At 37.0% G+C, this 20,549-nt stretch overlaps 1 protein-coding gene across 2 annotated transcripts in view; it reads left to right on the plus strand.

Annotated features, from left to right (window-relative positions):
- Positions 1-20,549, plus strand: part of rassf3 (Ras association domain family member 3) — a 162,495-nt gene that overhangs the window by 4,000 nt on the left and 137,946 nt on the right. The window contains exon 1 of one of the 2 annotated variants that reach the window (XM_051920614.1): positions 19,214-19,436. The exons of the other annotated variant lie outside the window; for it this stretch is intronic. Coding sequence (XP_051776574.1) covers positions 19,316-19,436 — 121 coding nt within the window. The 5' untranslated portion in view covers positions 19,214-19,315. Of the gene's footprint in view, positions 1-19,213; positions 19,437-20,549 lie in introns of those variants that run through there. 2 annotated transcript variants of the gene reach the window in all.

Here is a 20,549-nt window from a genome sequence, read left to right on the forward strand (position 1 = left end):
CCCACGCATACATCCGGCCATGATTGTTGGTCATGTGATTGAACAGTGGGTTGTAGAGGGCGCAACCCTGAACTGAGTAAGTGGGTTAAGTAATGGATCATACTGTATATAGATGAGTGGGTAGTGTTTTTATCCTCAGTTCATTCTTGCCTCTGAATTTTCAGACTTTGTGACAATTACTGTGCTTCACCTTACAGCCTCGACAGTTTACAAAATGTATTCTGTGTACTTTTCTGTTAATAATAAGCAAAACAGTACGCTCTTTGTTTCATGATAATAGGACGGCATTTCTTAGGTTTGGTCTTTATGGACTGATGTGGCTACATTCACTTTATCAATTTGTCAAATTCATCATTTTAAACAGACTCTCATTTTAATTATGCCGTTTTTTTCCCCAAGTCTGTAAATGTTCTGAAGGCTTTGTGCATGTTCCAAAGAGTTTTAACATGTAGTTTCATATTTTAAATCTGAAAATGAGTTTTTGGTTGTTCTGAAATGTAGCTTTCATAGTTCTTCAGGTAGTAAGTGAATTTTTTTCAATAGCCTCCACTACTCTACTGAAAATAAAGACATTAAGTTTTGAACAATGTTTTTTACATTCTTCAGAATACACTAGGAAGTTGCCTGGTGTCCTCCAGTTGTAAAGTAAAAAATACAAATATATATGTGCATATATGTATGTGTGTGTATGTATGTGTCTAATATATATATATATATATATATATATATAATACCCTTTAGACTTGTTGCATTACTATTCCTAGGTACTGTTAGTAAAACATTTTTGTATACAATATTGTATTTTCTTCTGGTGCAAAGAATCTCACATTGCGAATTGCAATAACTTAACTCCAGTGACAATTTGCCCCAACTCAGGAAGTTTTGGGGCCAAAACACAAAAACATGAGGGAATTCTTGAATACAGAAAAGCTACATGTAGTGGGCAATAATCAAACTGCAGTATCTCACTAGAAAGGCAAGCTTCTCTGACAATAGAGTACTGTTTAGTATTTTTTGCCTGTTGCCACAGCACCAAGGAAAAGCTGGAAAGTTTCAGTAGATTCAGAAAGTGCTCATACCCTTCACTTCAGTTTGGCTGGGCAGGTAGCCCTAAGGAAGAGTCGTGGTTGTTCCAAGTTTATTCCATGTAAGAGTTAAGAAGGCCACTGTAGTGCTGTACTGGGAACCTTTAATGCTGCAGGAATTTTTTGTAGCCTTCCCCAGATCTGTGCCTTGACGCAATTCTGTCACTAGGTTTTACAGGCAATTCTTTTGACTTCATGGCTTGGTTTTTGCTCCAATATGCATTGCCAGCCATGGGAATCAACAGGTTTGTGCCTTTCCTTATCGGGTCCAATTGATTGACTTTATTACAGGTGATCTCCAAACTAGGGGTAGAAACATTGTAATGATGAGCAATAGAATGTGATGCACCTGTGCCAAATTTTCAGTTTCATAGCAAAGAATGTGAATGCTTGTGTCAATGTGATAGTTTTTTCTTTTCTTTTTAATTGTTAATAAATTTACAAAAATGTCTTCCAACCTGTTTTTTTTTCTCTGTCATTCTGGGTTATTGAGATCTGTTTGATTAGGAAAAAATGTAAGTGATTTTAGCACAAGGCTGCAATATAGCAAAATGTGAATAAACTGAAAATGTTTGAAAATCTTACACACTGCAAGTGACAAAAACATGACTTTTATTGAAAAGTACCCATGCATTGCATTTTTATTCTTGGGGGGGGGGGGGGGTATAAATAATAAAAACAAACAAAAATGTACACATTTCCAGGAGAAAAAATAAGTATGTGAGCATTAGATTGATTGCCAAAACTGGTCTCCTTGTGGGTTGGCTTTTACCCTGTGCCGAAGCTGCCATAATTTGTTCTGCTTCCCTTTGATTCTCAGTCTCATACAAGGGTTAGAATATAATGAGAGGAGGGACATTTCAGAAATCTTTCACAAAATGTGTGGGCATTGTTTAGAAACACTATGGCCATAAACATGCCTGGACATTTGTGGGTTTGGATTGTTTACTAACAGTTAGGACCAATCACCTGAGTGTCACTTTCAGTTTCATTCTTCTGTAACATGGACAAGCTCAGATTTTTGCACATGTTTACAAGTATAAAATGCTAACCTCCATCTATTTGAGAACGGCAAAGAGTGAGGTCACATGGTGGTATGTAAGCAGTAACTAATTCTGGATATTGTGCTTGTCCATTGAAAACCACACACATTCATAATGAGGTAAATTTGCCTGAACCATTGAACCCATGTACCTTTTAGGAAATTGTGAAAAATGGGGTATAGGAGATATTTTCTTCGAAAAAGGAAATGAAAATTAAAATTATAAAATGAAATTGCAATCTCTTTTGCACACAAAAATGCTGCTAAGCATTAATATGAAAGACCCCCATTTGCAATTTAATTTTCAAAGTCTGTGTGCAAGAATTCTGCAAAAATTAAAATGAAATAATCCTATTTCATTTTGAGCGGGAATGAACTGCAAAAATGAAAACTAAAATGCAAATAAGCACAGGCGCCACCTGCTTCTCATTGACTTCTCATTTTCAAGTCCTCAACATGCAAATAGCGAGGGTCAATGGGCAGGGCTTGGTGATTTTCCACAATTTTTTTTGTCCTTTGTAGCAGTAGAGCCACTTCAATCCATAGACTGCTTCTCAGTTTGACTGTGTTTAATTCACGTGATTTTGATCTTTTCACCCCTGTACTTCAAGCTTCACAGTGAAACTGTCTCACAGAATCCAAAGACCACATACAATTGTAATGTTGAAGAAATTAATGTGCTATTTAATGAAGATATTTAACATGACAGGAATTAGCCTTTATTACATAATAGTTTACATCTATTTATACTGAAGTGGAAAGGGAAAGTGGAGAACTTTGTTTCTTTTTGGAGAAAGAATTGGCTGTAACCTAATAACAGCAAAACCAAGGAACTGATCATTAACTGACTTCTGATTTCCCAGTCTCTATTCTGGGAGTGGACGTAGAGGTGGTGCACTGCTACAAGTACATTAACAGACTGGATTGGTCTAATAACACTGAGGAACTATGTAAGATAGGGCAGAGCACACTTTTTTCCTTTTTTTAAATGTGGGTAATGAATTCTTTACATGTTCTGCAACACTGAAATTGCCAGTTTCTACTCTGTGGTGTGCTGGGCTCATAACATCACTTCATGAAATTGCTAACTAAGGCTAACTAAAAGACAGGCTCATTTATGGGATGCACTGTTGACACCATAGGAGGTAGTAGTGGAGGAGAGAATGAACATAAAACTGATGGTCAATATGAACAATACTGCACATCCTCTCTCTGGCACACTAACACTGAGTACTTTCAGTCAGTCAACAAATCATACAACAGAAATGTGTCCAAAAAATGCTACTAGCGCTCCTTCATACCAATGGCAATATGCCTTTATAATCCTTCACTGTGATTGTGACTCTTTAATTTGTAGCCAAGTTGGAAGTGTTCTTTCTTTTTAGTCATTATATATGTATTTGAAATGGGGTTTTTGTTTTTTTTTAATAATATTTATTTATTGATTTATTGAGCGTCCATAAAAAGCCAAATTTTTCCCTGTGTACAAATAAATTATTGTGCAGAGATTTTGTTATTTCATAACAGTGTCGCTAGTATAAAGAGGCACAGAGAAACCCATACTTGACTGGGCATGGTTCCAACCAAGCTTTCACTCACACTCATTTATTATCAATAAATCAAATTTAGAGTGATAAACCAAAGGGATGACAGAAGGAAACATGTATACTTGGTGAAAGCCAGAACAGAAACGGTACCCAGTGGCATGAAGCCAGTAGGGAGAAATGCAAACTAGTTGGGGGACTTAAGGTGAAATGGCAATGCACAATAAATGTGCTTTAAAGAAAAGGAACCATCTATGCCCCACACCTGAATAATTTAAATGGAAACACTTTTCAATTTGTCCAACTCTATTTTAAACTCTTCCGCAGTGAATTCTATAAACTAAATTTATCTTGCACTTCAATACTGCTACTTTCCGTAGCTCTACAGTTTACTGAAGTGTGGTTGACAAAATATGAGGATGGTTATATCAAAAAAGCTTTGCAAGTGGCATTTTATTAATCTTTGGGCTCACCCCGACTCTGTAATGGATTATGCCTGTCAGAAAGCATATTAATGGATGACAGCCTTAGGCTGTAGTTTTTAGTGATTCTTTAGGATATTCACACTTCCCCACGCAGATCCTTTTACTATTTATTTTTCACAGGTTAAGTATGAGATATTGACAGCTATGTGCCAAAGTTTCCCAGATAAATGCAGACCAATAAGCACCAGAACTCATCATTCCATGTTGTGTTAGAATTTATTTTTCACAAGCCTCTATTCTTTCATCTGTGGGTCCTCAAAATGAAACTTAAAAAACTTACTCAGTAAAAATTAAAAGGTCCAATAACACGCAGATAAAAATGGTTGTAGTTCCTCTGACCTGCTCCATTAGCACATCAATCAGAGGGGAGAGAAAAAGCAACTTCAGTAGGTATACTTCAAAAGACAAAACAAGAGGGATCCATATACAAATAGTTCCAAATATGATTCATTTCTTAAGTACTAATTTTAGTTCTTATTCTGCTTCCGTGAATACTGCATTTCCTTGAGCACAGTGTTCTGTTTCGTGGCCACGAGGGCACCTACCAGTAACCAAAAGTTAGTGTAAGCTAAGTCCAAAGGAAAAGCAAAATATTTTAAATTAGATATACAACAGTACAGAATTGACTAAAAGTGGTAGGATAAAAATTTGACAAATATAAATGACTATTATAAACACACATCCTGCTATGCTCCAACCACTCATCAACCACACAATTGGCAGCTTAGAAACACTTCAAGGTGAAAAACAAAAGGGAAAAATGAAAACTGATGCAATAAATCAAGTTAATAATTTAAATATATCACTATTGAAAGACTAGTGACAAACCAGAAAGAAGAAAAACAACAAAAATATTTTACATACAACTTAACTAACAAATGTAAATTGAATTAAAATAAATTTGAATCAACTTTCAAGTGAAATAAAAAACTGAATAAAAATGCAAATGAATTAACAAGTGATAGTTATCAAGCTTTAGAGATAGTCAATCCCAATATGAAGCATACAGGTAGTGAGTGAGCTGTGCATTATTTACTAACATATTAATTATTTACCAGGAGAGAGTGTGCCAATTATACCTCCAGGGCCCGCTCTATCATTTTTTTTTCAAGATCATTCTTAAAGTTCAAAAGGATCCACAAGCCAGCTTTAATGTCAATTAACCAATTTTTGTTCGTTATTTTCATTTACATGAGTCATTATACTGTTAGTTTGTGGAGTCCTTTTATTATTTTGAGTAAATATTTTCTCCTGGGGACATGGGGACAATCTTTCCTAAAAAGGGACTGTGTCTTTTTCATGTGCCATTCAGCCCTGTCTGATTACCTTTCCTATTAATTTATTACTCTATTTATTACTGTATTCATTTAGTCCAAGTCAGGAGTCGTGGGGACTGCGGCCTATCCCAGTAGCATGGGGTCCTAACAAGAACGAACCCTGGAGGCTTGGCAATATGAAAAAAGTTTATGGAAATAATAAAAAAAAATAGCCTGTGCTCAAATCAGTACAGACAAATAAAACTAATAACGTGTTAGTTCCTCCAAACTGAGAAATCATTTAAACATTGTAAAGGACTGACCAGTTTTTTTTTTTTCTTCTCAGTTTGATTTATCACAAGAAACTGGATTAAGCACAAGGCAAAAGTGGACAAAACATCCCTTTTATGTTATCATGGGGAGTTGTTTGGGCTAAGATAAAAGGAAATGGAGTCTGGTCTATATAAATTACTTGCAAATTCACATCCTTCTGTTTTGCCTTTAAACGCTCATTATTCTAAAACACTTTATATTTACAAGAAAGCTAGACATATATGAAAGTTGAAGGACTTCGTTTGGGCCACAAATTGCATCAGGAATGGAAAATTAGCAAAGTGATAGTTCAAATCTAGTTGTATAGCTTCTGAAAGATAATAGGGAAATTGTTTTACAAGAATATGATGACCATGAAATTACAGTTAGTTCCAGTAGTAAGTAAACAGTAAATCTATCAGTAAGGGTCAGTCACCTCATTATAAACTTACTATCCCTTTTTCAGTTCTCCTGTGTGTTAAAATTTTACATGTTTACCCTTAATGTGGATTTCACATAATCATCCATCCAGCCATTATCTAACACACTTCATCCAAATCAGGGTCTTACAGAACTGAAACCTAATCAGGAAACTTTGGGATCAGGAACCAGCTTTAGACAGGTTGTTAGTACATTACACGGAGCATTCCCACACAAGTCTGTTTAGAGCCTCCTTTTAACCTAACCTGTATAGGATGTGAATTCAGTTGTTCAGAACTGTGAGTTCAGTTACCACTGCACCCCCCATCCTACCCAGTTAATACATGAAAATCTAGTAACTGATAATGCAGTGACTGATGTATGTTTATATAGACTTCACTGGACATAGTGTATAAACTGTACTCTTTATTTCAATTTGTTATTTTTCTTTCTGCTTTCAATTCACTTAACTTTCAATTTGCTTTTCTTAATGAGGATCACATTAACATTATGCCAAGCTGGACAGAAATCCTTTTCTACCACCTCTTAGCAAATTCTCAGATGCTCTCTCTATTATGTATTTAGTGTACCTCCTCTACTTGGAGGTGCTAATTCTCATCCCAATTACTTCACTTTGTGCTTCAGAGTTTTCCTGCGAGTACATGATATCACAATCTGATTAGACCAAGAGAAGCACATAATTTGCGAGCAGCATAAATCCAACTATAAGGCTGGCACACTTGACTGCCTTGGCTGTACCATGATGCAATAGAAAGGAGAAAAAATGTACCCTTGATAAAGCAAAAATATCCACAATGAACAGACAGGTACTCTTGGATCATTTTTAAAATAATTGTCATAAGGTTTATATTTGTCAATTGTTATTTTCTCTAGAACTCCATTTCAATCTTACCAGGAGCACATACTGCATCTCCTGACTATGTAGCTCTAATGATCATCAATGTGCACAATAACCAACAGCACACCAAGGTCACAATCCCGGGGCATTTCTGCACAATAGTACTTTTATATTAAAGTCTTATTTTCAGACAAAAGACAACAAAGATAAAGTTCAAATTATAGTGTGTTTTTTAAACTTTGTGTGCTACAATCAAAAGAATGTTGAAAGTGTAAAATTATGCATTTGGTAGTGTAGCTTAGTGGCTAACAAGACTGCTGGTCTGGTCATCTTGGTGAAATATCCACTTTTGTTGATGTAAAGGCTGACATCAAAGCAAGTCATGTCAGGTCTTTCTTCACCTTACTAATACCTTCTAAAAATATATTTAAAAATACTTAAACAGAACAACCTTTCCATACTTGGTTTCTCAACTTACACACCCTTTGACTATACTCTGTCAAAACACTTTTTGAGGCACTGAATGTGCTTGGATCAACCTGTATTAACTTCCGGATTTTGCAGTTTTATCCCACTTTAGCTGTGTACAAGCTGTTGTACAATACTTAGGGTCGGTAGAAAGGTTTTACTATAAAAAGGCTCTGTATGTCATATTTTGTTTGTTTCTATTGAATAAAATTTTCACTGTATGTTTGTATAACCGAATAGCACTATATTTAAATACATGTTTAAACCTTTCTCGTCAGGGCTTTTTCAAATTTGTTTAAGAGCATAGAACATGTTAGAACAGAAATAATTATTTTTGTGCTCCACCTTGCTTTAATGACACCTGTACAGAAACCTGAAGACACCAGTAGCAGTGGCAGATTTGAGGTTAAAAAAGGATAAAAGACAATGGCCTTTAAAGTATTTATGTTACAGAGCTCAGGACACACCTCTGTTTACTTAAAATTTTTAAAACCAATTATCGTTCTCTTAATCCTTCATTACCATCCAATATCCAGAAAAAAACAGGATTTATCTCAATGATAAAGATATATTTTTAATTAGCTCTGCTTTCTCTTAAAATTTTCAGTCCCTTTTTAAATTTCTGTGTTTTTTCTTCTGTCATTTACTGCTTTCCTCATTTTTTTCCAGCAGACTTCAGTATTTTGATGATACACCAGGGAGTTGCTATTTGTTAATGTGTGGAATGAATAGCAAAATCAGTAATAAAAAATAAATAAATAAGGTGACTCAGTGGTTAATGCCAGTGACTCACAGCTCTAGAATCCTAAGTTTGAATTCAGACCCTGGCTTTCCTCCCACATTCTAAAGTTGTGTAGGTTATATTACCTGACCCAATATGAGTGAGTGTGGGTGTGAGCATAAAAAGGGGCCCCATCCCGGGTTGGTTCCCGCCATACCATCATTGTTTTCAAACCCTGAACTGGATAGTGGACTTAGAAATGGAGGAATAAATAAAAAATCTGCAACTAATTATGTAGTAGGAGACTGATGCAGCTAATCCATACAACAATTAATTAAAGATAATTTGTTGTATTTGCCAGAGATTTCTGCCATTCATTTCCTGGGACAGAATTTAAACATCTTCCAGCTGTATTTTGCAGGGGCACATTCCCTTAAAATTATGTTCTTACAGCCTAAAAAGATACATGTGTACTGACTTGGTGTGAGGGAGTGTGCCCGGGTACTCAATCCATGGGTGATCTCCACCTTGTATTCAGTGATGCTGGTATAGGCACTGCCTGTTCCTTGACACAATTCTGTCTCTAAACTATTCAGACAACTTCATCGACTTCATGATTTGGTTTTTGTTGTGATACACATCATCATCCCTGGGACCTTATATAGACAGGTGTGCATCTTTCCTTATCTGCCTCCTGAATTGAAGTGACCACAGGTGGACTCCAAACAAGGTGTAGAAACATCCCATTGGTGATAAATAGAATGCACCTGACCGGAATTTCAAGTGTCATAAGTAAAAATGTGAATACTTGTGTCAATATGATGTTTTATTTTTTTTTATTTTTAATACATTTGCAAAATACTGTTTTCACTTTGTCATCCTGGGGTATATTGAACATTGCTTGATGAGTGAAAATGATTTTAGCATAAGGCTATAACATAACAGAATGTGAAAAAGGTGAGGGGATCTAATACTTTCTGAATGCATTGTACTGTATTTGTTAATTACCAAAGCTTCTATTCAACATTCATGTGTCTATCCATTTACTGAACCCACTTAATCCAGTTCTAAGGTTATGGGAGCTGGAACCTATCACAAATGCATTGAATATGCACATGGAGAACTGCCATTTTGCCTTGGCTAAGCATATGATGTTCAAATGCATCACACTCTTTAAAGTGCACATGTCAAGTTCTAAGCCTTTGATATGTTTGCTTAATGAGTATGTCATTGTTCAGTACAGTAACAAGATAAGCTGTCTTTTTACTGTCCAGTTTGGACAGGATGATTCTGGCAATGAGTGTTATCAGTGACAAGCAGAGAATTAAATTCACATGCAGCAGAGTCAATTTTGTTTTGTACAGTGCTGGCAAACAGATTTATTGTTGTTTTTTTACTATAAAAAGACAGATATATAAAGTTATTAAAATATCTGTCAGTGTTGACAAGCTGTAATATAATTTCAAAGTTCTGTATGTAAGGAAAGGAAAGTTCACACTTTGTGGCATATGGACCCAAGTACCAGTGGCTATGTTTATATCCTGGATCATTTGTATAAGCATACAAAGATATACTTTTTGTTGCCTCTCAGTCAAGATTAAAACCCTTCTGAAATCAAAGTCCATTTTGCAAACATTATGTGTGCACCCCACTCCTTCTCATAACTATAAAAGTCTGTATAATTTGTACATCTTCTTGCCTCATTCTGTTTATGTTTTGAAATGTAAGTAGACCTGATATGTGACTTTTGGTGTGGGTGTTAGTATAACTAATAAACATTTTGGGCTGCCCTCAGGTAATATACTTCTTGAACACTAATAGCAAAAAACCTGGCCTTTCATGAATAATTTGAGCTTTAAAGACAACAGCTGAAGAAGATATGGTGACTGCTGGATGTAAAGTATAAACTTTTAAAAGACATTTTCATTTTGTTATAATTTTGATATGTGATAAATGTTAGTAATATAGGAAAATAGTGTGATTTTTAGCATGTTACAATTAACTCTTTAAAGGGGAAAATACATTAACAATATAAAGCAGCAGTATGAAACCCTCTGGTAAAATGATACTGCATTCTTATACCTTAAAATAATAAATTTCTGATCTTTCCATATCTCACACTCATATCCCAGAGGCCATACTAGTAAGTCTTGATGAATACATAGAGAGTATTTTAACAATATATTCCAAAGTACTTACCATTCAAAGATCCTACAGAGTGATTGGAAAAGACCCTTTCAATAGACATCTCATAAAATGAGTGTAGCTCTGCCATACATGGAATACACTCTATTTCTATACTCACCAAGAAGTTCATAATTCAGCTGGAGGTCTTTCATCAATCACAGTTATCTCATTTGAAATTGTCCAAAATGTGTCCAGGGCAAGACTGATCCTGCATGCACTGCCAGTTTCCAGATTCACTATTTCATATGTTCTGGGAATGTACTAAATGAATATCATCTTGGACACACATTTTTTGTACATCACTGACAGCCTTGGTATTACAATAATGCTATTGTAATATTCTGTTTTTTGAAACCAAAATAAAATTTATTTAAAAAAAGTAAATAAACAAAATGATCAATTTCCCATTTAATGCATTTTACTACAAAATGGTTGCACATTGTTTTCTCTCAAATTAATATAAAAAATGGGAATAAAATCCAATCAAAGTTGAAATTACTGAACACAAACAATCCAAATGCATTTGTTTTTGTAAATCATGAAAACTACATTAACTAAGCAGATATGAAGAAATTATAAAGCATCAATGCATTCATTTCATCCATCCATTTTCCAACACGCTGAATCCAACCACAGGGTCACGGGGGTCTGCTGGAGCCAATCCCAGCCAACACAGGGCACAAGGCAGGAAACAATCCCGGGCAGGGTGCCAACCCACCGCAGGACACACACAAACACACCCACTAGGGCCAATTTAGAATTGCCAATCCACCTAACCTGCATGTCTTTGGACTGTGGGAGGAAACCGGAGCGCCTGGAGGAAACCCACGCAGACATGGGGAGAACATGCAAACTCCACGCAGGGAGGACCCGGGAAGCGAACCCAGGTCCCCAGGTCTCCTAACTGCAAGGCAGCAGCGCTACCCACTGCGCCACCGTGTCACCCCATTCATTTCATATTCAGTGGTATTCCTGTAAACAGCAAAATCAGTACAAGAAAACACTAATGTTTAAGCAAAAATTGCAAAGAGATTAATAATAATATTACATAGTGGAAATGAAAATCATTCATTGTTCTGTTTGAGTTCTATTTACAATTACATTTAAACAGATCACCAGAGTAGTAATCTATGGATTGCATATCAGGACCTAGAAAACACCAAGAAAAGAGTCTATCTTTCCACTGTCAATATCAAATTCAAGTATAATGTGATTTTGGGGGTTATTAAAACGAAGTGTCACTGACTAGTTAAGCTACAATTGGTGGGATCAGCATGTCCACTGAGGAGGAGATTTGTTCATTAACCTATTGCCTTGTGTTGTTATATAAAATCCATGCCTTTATAAATATACCTTTCTAATATACTTCATGATCAGATAACAGTGGCACAAGGCCAGAACAAACCCTAAATGGGTTGTCTGTCCCAAACACACCAATACTCACTGAAATAAGGACATTTTAAAGTGGCAAGTTAATCTAACATGAACATCTTTTGGATGCCAGAGAAAAGTGAACACCTTGAGAATTAATCCCTGGGCTTCTGGAGCTGTAAGGCAAAAGTTATTACCACCATACCACCATGTTACACATTTTGATAACTTGCATTAATATTTTGATAGTCTGCATTAATGTTGTGTTCATTATATTAAAAAAAGCTTTTGAACCACATGTGCAACAATTTTCAGTATGACCCCAAAGATTTTGATGCAATATCTACCTATAAGTAGCAGGACTTTGAAGTATAATTTGCAGTTGGGTGTAGAATTGGTTAAATCCCAGAAAATATCGAAAAAGGGTGCAAAGATCATTTTTAAGTGAATAAATATTAACAGTGGAATGCTACTAGAGTCAGTATTAGAGCCACTTCTCTTTGCAATCCATATAAATTATTTCCATTCAAAAAATTTTCCCTTAAATTAGCAGAAGACATTACATTAGATGGCTTAGAGTCATCAAACTAAGAACACATGTAGATGGAAAAATATCAGGACTGATATGACCTATGTGAAGTAAGTACAACATGATGAAGCAGTTGTTAGCATTGGCACCTCAAAGCTCCAGACTTCTATTTTGCAAGTCGTATGTTTTCTCCTGCTCTTCCTATTCTCCTTAATTGGTGAATCCAAAATGTCTCTGTGCAAGTGTGTGTGACCTGTTATGGAATAACATTGTCTATATGATAGATTCCTGCATTGAACCTGATGTTGGCAGAATTGGCTTTAGCTCCCTTCCAATCTACATTGGGAAATTGAGTTTAGAATTTGAATAATTTAATTAATTATGCAAATCATTCAATTTAAACTGAATGTAATGTCTTAGACATAACACCCTTAAACCAGTTAAAGGTCACAAAGAGCCAGAGCAGCACTGTGCTCGAGGCGGTAGCAGCCATCCAATACTGCAGTCCATCAGTAGGTCACCATTCCATTGTAGGCCCCACCCATGCACACCCACAAACTTACTCAATTAGCTCAACCCATACATCTTTAGGGAGGGGAGACAACACCCAGAACACCCAGAGGAAAGCAATTACAGACAGAAGGAGAAACTCCTTTCTGATAGCCTGGTGAATGATTCAAACACTGGATCATTGAGGTAGCAGTGCTAATCACTGTGCCACCATACAGTTCAATGTTTTAGGCACTGTAATTAAAAATGAGATACCACTACACAACGATTGAGCTGTAAAAAGTATTTTGTATGAACAATCATTGTATAAAATTGATGGAAAAAGTTAACAGAATGCTATTAACTGTATGCTATGTAAAGTACTAACCAAAGGACATTTTACCTGAGTTGCCCAATACACTTCTGAGGTTAGGTCTGGAATACTGTGTGCAGCTTGTTGCACAGCACATATTAACAGCACTGCAGAAAGTGAAGAGAAGGGCACTAAAGTAATTCCAGATTATGAGGTTCACTAAGCAGAGATAAAGAGAGGGCATTATTATGAAGGGAATAGGCAAAGCTGATGTTAATTGTTTATTTATTATAGTGTTTGTTCTTAATTTTTTTACAAGGGAAAGTGTCATAGATAAAAGTAGGGTAAGATTAATTTCACAAAAAAGGAAATTGTCTTAAATGCATAAGAAGAAGGGGAAGTGACAAGCTGCTAGAGTATGCTAGACTATATACTATTACAGTCCTCAAAAAGATCTGACCTAACACTCTGTGAGAAGTTATTAAAAGATTTATTATGTTCTTGAAAGAACTGTCATTTTATCCATGATTAAAACTAAGCAGTTCTGTGTATTTTCACTTCATTAACAAAAGATGTAGTTGGGTGCTAGCAACAGATTATTTAACAACAATTAAGCCTCTTTCCATGCTGCAGGTATGTCAAAATCCAGATCAAAAGTTTTTAAATTAACTATTCTTATTTGTAGAAGCCTAAAGTTTTGAGGCCACTGGCCTATTTATACTTTTAAAGAACACTAAGGTCCAAATTTGCTTTACTGTTTTTCTTTTGAGAAGCATACTGATCAGGAGGTTCTTCAGAAGGTGATTACTTTTCTAGCATAAAGAAGAAAAAGGCTGTCAAAATGCTATGCAAATAAGAAAAGGTCAGATGGAGGCATCATGTGCTTGTGTCTGCCAGCTGACTGAAACAGGACACCAGTCTGGCAGGATTGAGGTGGTGTCTCTTTGAAAGACAGCTGCTGCAGAGTGTAAAGTGGTGAGGAGCAGCAGACCTCAGCTGCCATTGCCACTGTAACTGTGACTCTAAGATAACTGTGGTAATAGTCACTGCACCTGAAGAGGAAACTGAAGCAGCCTTTGCTATTGATATGGCTGTTGATTTAAATCTGTGTCAGTATCACAGTTATCGTTAAGTTTAGTTCAATTCATTTTTGCATAGCACTATTCAGTGAATAGAGGCTTAGAATGCATCTGCAAAGATAAAGCTATAATGTAATAATATGAATTGTTAAACCTCACAACATTAACATACATGAACACTCAAACTACATCACACATACAGTGAAGCAAATCAATTTCAATCTTTGAATGTAAGTCAGTCATAACAATATTAATTTCTTCATCATTAAAGTATACAGTATGTCCATTTATTTATAATACAGTATCTGTACAAACCACCCTTACTAACACAAAGAAGGAAATATCAATGCAAATTATCATAATGACCTTCTTACTATAAGGCATTTTTCCTGAGAGCTTGCTTTCCTTAAGTACTATTGCAGCATTGTTTTAAGCTACACTCCAGACTGTTAATAGAATTAAGAGCTTTCAGGTAAAGGGAATAAAGCTTTACCAACTAGACCTGGTCAAGAAATGTCAGCCATGGGGGCTCATTATTCTGATGTATCTCACTAGACAGAAGTAGCCTTATACTGTCCTTTGAGAATAAGAGGCCTGTGGTTTATAGGATTGATAGGGAATTAGAAAAACATCAAGTAGTTGCACACATGTGGGAGTGCTGACAGGGATTTTGACTGTGTGAAGATTTCTTGTATTCTATCAAGATGGGCCAGCTAACTTCCCATTTAGCTGGTATTGTAGCAGGAATAATTAACATTTTAGATAAAGATGAAAAGAGGTTTTGTGGCATGGTAGTTATACTCCCCAATCATGGCGCCTGAGACTGGTGACATGTTACACAGTGCTCATAACACAGAAAGCAAGCATTCTGCATACATGATAATAAATCATCCATCTTCCCAACCCATTTATCCAGAGCTAGGTAATTTGGCATGATAATCATCACCTTATAAACCTATATACTACCACACGTAGTCCATTGGCAAAGGCAATTAGGCAAAGCATGACTTTGGGTGGCTAGAATTCTGGAAATAAGAGGTGCAGTGTGCTTTTGGACTGCCAAACAATAGAGTGGCCTGATGACTGCTCTTAACCCCTAGATGTTATTGCAGTTTTATGCTACCACAGTAGAAATGAACATAATCCCTCAGGAGTAGTTTTCAAGACTTGAATTGAAATGTAGAGCAAGGGTGACAATAAACAGAAGAAGAGAGAAGGGGAAAATCTAGTGAATAAGGAAAAGGAGCACATCTTTAATCAATGAAGTGTTGGATCTTTTGTTTGTCCATCCTCCATCCTCTTCCGCTTATCCGAGGTCGGGTCGCGGGGGCAGCAGCTTGAGCAGAGATGCCCAGACTTCCCTCTACCTGGCCACTTCTTCTAGCTCTTCCGGGAAATCCCAAGGCATTCCCAGGCAAGCCGGGAGACATAGTCCCTCCAGCGTGTCCTGGGTCTTCCCCGGGGCCTCCTCCCGGTTGGACGTGCCCGGAACACCTCACCAGGGAGGTGTCCAGGAGGCATCCTGATCAGATGCCCGAGCCACCTCATCTGACTCCTCTCGATGCGGAGGAGCAGCAGCTCTACTCTGAGCCCCTCCCGGATGATTGAGCTTCTCACCCTATCTTTAAGGAAAACTCATTTCAGCCGCTTGTATTCGTGATCTCGTTCTTTCGGTCACTACCCATAGCTCATGACCATAGGTGAGGGTAGGAACATAGATCGACTGGTAAATTGAGAGCTTTGCCTTATGGCTCAGCTCCTTTTTCACCACGACAGACCGATGCAGAGCCCACATCACTGCGGACGCCGCACCGATCCGCCTGTCAATCTCACGCTCCATTCTTCCCTCACTCGTGAACAAGACCGTGAGATACTTAAACTCCTCCACTTGGAGCCGGATCTCGCTCCCAACCCTGAGAGGGCACTCCACCCTTTTCCGGCTGAGGACCATGGTCTCGGATTTGGAGGTGCTGATTCCCATCCCAGCCGCTTCACACTCAGCTGCGAATCGATCCAGAGAGAGCTGAAGATCACGGCCTGATGAAGCAAACAGGACAACATCATCTGCAAAAAGCAGTTGTGTGTTATTTTAATTCTGCTATTGTCCTCTCTGTATTGTAAACAAAATGGCTTCTCAAAGTCAAAAATGTTGTCTTTCTGTCTGTTTTGGGTTCAGAAAGTGGTGTAGTCCATGATTTGTTGCAAAACTATTACAGAGAAAAGTGTAATGAAATATGTAATATTAAAGACAGACTCTCTACAACAAATATTTTGACCCTGCACTATTATGCAGCTGTGAACTCTGTTGCTTGAAAGCCAGGTTATTGGCAGTTTTAGGGTATTATGGTCATTGCCATAATACATCTTTTTCATCTTTTGTCCTATTTTACCAGGAAAAGATCTTAATATTTCACCATTAGAATGGTTGTTTTTTTTTTGTATTTCCTACAGTAATTGGCCTGCCCTAATTACAGACATGTATTGAAAATGTTACCAGAACTGAATTCAAGTGGGACCTTCAACAGATAAATTCCTAATTAGGTTACCTATCTTCTGTCCTGATGAGTTCTCGTGCAAACTGTATGTATGTATACACTACAAAATCAGATTGAGCTCAAATGCAACCAGTCACATTTAAACTCCATAGAACAGAGTAAATATCGTATGATGTCACACCCTAACATGTGCCACAAATCTAAACAAGCTTCAGTTTTCCCATATTTTGGACTCAGAATGTCGGTATAGCAGCAGAATTACAAAAAATGGCAATTATTATTCAACTGATAGAATTTACAATATAAGTCAAAGATTTAAAAAAAAAATATCTACTGTAACATCCATCCATTTTCCAACCTGCTATATTCCTAACTACAGGGTCACGGGGGTCTGCTGGAGCCAATCCCAGCCAACACAGGGCACAAGGCAGGAACCAATCCCAGGCAGGGTGCCAACCCACCGCAGGACACACACAAACACACCCACACACCAAGCACACACTAGGGCCAATTTAGAATCGCCAATCCACCTAACCTGCATGTCTTTGGACTGTGGGAGGAAACCGGAGCGCCCGGAGGAAACCCACGCAGACACGGGGAGAACATGCAAACTCCATGCAGGGAGGACCCGGGAAGCAAACCCAGGTCCCCAGATCTCCCAACTGCGAGGCAGCAGCGCTACCCACTGCGCCACCGTGCCGCCCCTACTGTAACATATTTTATTTATTTTATTCTCATATTATGCATTCTGCAGGTGTGGGATCATGCACAAGTATTTGCCTGTTGATTAATTTTTGCATCATTTCATATTTCTCACAGTTAGATTGATCAGATCCTTTATGTATTTGGAGTGAATTATAATCAGACTTGGAATATTCAGGTATGAAAAAGTTATTACCTTCTCCAGTTGATGGTGTGAATACTTCAGTATTTAATTAGCTGTAATTTAAGAAACACTTGCTCAGTTTTGGCACTTACCATTCCAGGAGTAATGACAGCATAGATTCTGGAGTCATATCAAGATCAAAAGAAAGTCTTACAAATCTCCAGAAAAGGTTGATGATTTCAATTTGCTTCATAAAAGGGGACTGCAAATCATTTCTAGTCATGTGCAGTACCAGATGGCCAAAGTCTGGGACAAGTGTTTGTCTTCCCAAGAGTGCCCATATTGGCAAAATCTAACTAAGATCAAAGTAAAGTTATAAATAACCCCAGAACAATACCTATGTATTTACCCAGCTAAGGCCTGTGCTAATGAAAGATACTGAAGAAAAAATATATGCATGGTAGAGACAATTGCTTACTAATGAGCGTGAATTCATACCTCATGTTTGTGAAAATGTACCTGGATGATTCTTGATAGCTCTGGAACAACATTATATGGACAAAGAATGGAACTTTTGTGTCATTTCACACTAATATCCTCATACCAATGTTCAGGCATGATGATGGTAGTTTTATGGTTTAGGAATTTGCAACAAACAATATGACTCCTTGTCACAGGCACACATCTATGTGCTTCTCAACATAATAACTGACTTTGCAACAAATTGGCATGTTCTTTGTGTGTTCATTTACATTTCTTTCTGGCAACAAACTAGTATGAACTGAGTATATGTGGGTATGCATGACTGGGCCTTGAGATGGACTATCTTGTGCCTGCCTGATTTAGATTTGGTTTCTTATTCAGTGTCGATTGCTACCGGAAGAGATTCCACCTCCTCAGGAACCTGCACTTGATAAGCGGGTTCAGAAAATGAATTAGTGAGTGTAAAATAGTAGTCTTTCTAATGAATTTAGTAGAAAATGGATTTTGAAGTACCACAGTCCTTCTTATTAGTTATAGGCATTTGTTAATGCAATTAAAAATGTGCATCTGATTAATTCTTCTATGCTGTCTCTACCTTCTTTAAGCATACACCATCTGAAATGTACTCAGGATTGGACCGAAAACATGAAAGATGCAATCCCAAGCTCAATCTCTTATCACCCCTCACCCAGGCCTTTAGCCTGGATCCTTCATTTTGTGTCTAGTGTTAGTACTGCCTCATTAGACCATCTTCTGTCTTTATTTCACTTTGGTATTGCAACAGATGGAAACCCTTTTTTAGAATTCGGAATAACTCTTAACATGGATAACCCAATTATAATTTTCTTTTAACATGTGCTATATTATTCAGAACTGAAATAAATAAAAATATTAAATGGCAGATTAACCATTTATTTTATAAAATATACTAGTATATTGTTTATTTGTTGACCTCATTTCTCATCTCTTATTCTTATTTGTTAATTTAAGTGAGAAAAATGATAGCTAATAAAGAAATATCTCTCCCAAGCAGTCTGTCACAGTAGGGACAAGACTGCCCACATGATGACAACATGCTATACTGTATAAAGTAAGGAGGGGGTGGTCTACTGCCCTGACAGAGTGGGGGTGGTGGAAGCTGTCTGGGGAGGGTGAGGCCTGCTGACCTGGGAGAGTGGGGGTGGTGTAGGGTGGCTGACTGACAAACAGGTGGTCCCAACACAAGTTTGGCTAAGGATCAGTTCAGAGCAAACATGCCACACGTCTCTGTCAGAAGAAGCTGTCTCCTCTCCGGTCAACATTCTTCACTTTGTCTGTGTCATACTTTGCATTACCCGAAAGATATTTTGCCATGGGGATAGGGAGCGACCTTGGCAGAACCCTTAGGCAGATCACTCATTTCTTTTATTGTTTTCCTAAATGGGTGAACAGCTCCAGGCAGCTGAAACTTGTGCTGCTCCAAAAATCAGCCGGTAAGTTGTTTTATGATTGAGCCTGCATGTGCACTAAAGTGTGAAAGCTGACCCCGTTTCTCACAGTTTCACAACCTGTATTTACAGTCAAGTATCTGTTAAACCATTTATAGAATGGATTTGGCTTCCCAGGTTTGTATAAAGAAGTATCAGAGCCTTGTATAGTGCAGAGGGGTTTTATAAGATGGTAACTGTTACTCCTCAACTATATTTTTAATTATCATTTCTTTTAACATATTATTTTTGTCTTGCATGTGTAATGTGAATATTTTGTCCTTACTAAATACAATATGCGTGAAGTGGAGATATACCACTTTTGTTTAATACAAATATGAAGAAGTATACTTTTACCAGAAGACAATTTCTGATATTTCCTTAAAGTTATGCATTAGAGAACAAACATATTAAGCCTAATGTATGAAACATTGCTAGTTACCAACCTCTATGTGCTCTCAACAGAATAAAAACTTTATGAAATAAAAGTCAGTTTCAACATCTTTAATAAACATGTTGATTTGGTTTTCAGTAAATAAAAAGTAAAAAATGCTATGAGTTGCTGTTTATCTCCTGTCAAATATTTGCATTTGTGAGGACTAAATGATGGTTAGGTGTGTTCTAGTTTAATGATCAGAGTATTGAAAGACGGTGTACTTTCTTTTTCAAATCATTATAATTTGGGTCATATTTGTTTTTAAAATCAAATAATTTAGTTTTTGTGTTTTACACACAAAACAATTTTTTTTCAACATAATTACACAATATTTTTGAAAATGAATGTAAAAATAATGAAAATTAAAATGTGTTTTTGATTTAATGTTTGAGGCAGATATTTGTTTTCTAATTGTTATTGTACTGATTATCAATAATTTACTGGTTACAGGTTAATTGATTTTAATTTTATTTGCGTCTATGAACACTTGCCTACAAATATATATGGGTTTCTTCCAAAGGAAAAAACCTCTTTGGTAGTAGGTGGAGAGGGCCTGCATGTACCAGTATGGGAGAGCAGGGACCACAGGGAGACAAAAGTAGATGAGAAAGAGTTAGATGCAACCTGGGTTGAAGCAATGTTCCCTGAGAACACTGGAAGGGAGTTAGGAACATGTGTCAGGC

Source organism: Erpetoichthys calabaricus, chromosome 1 (genome assembly GCF_900747795.2).
Source record: "Erpetoichthys calabaricus chromosome 1, fErpCal1.3, whole genome shotgun sequence".
Classification (NCBI taxonomy): Eukaryota; Metazoa; Chordata; class Cladistia; order Polypteriformes; family Polypteridae; genus Erpetoichthys; species Erpetoichthys calabaricus.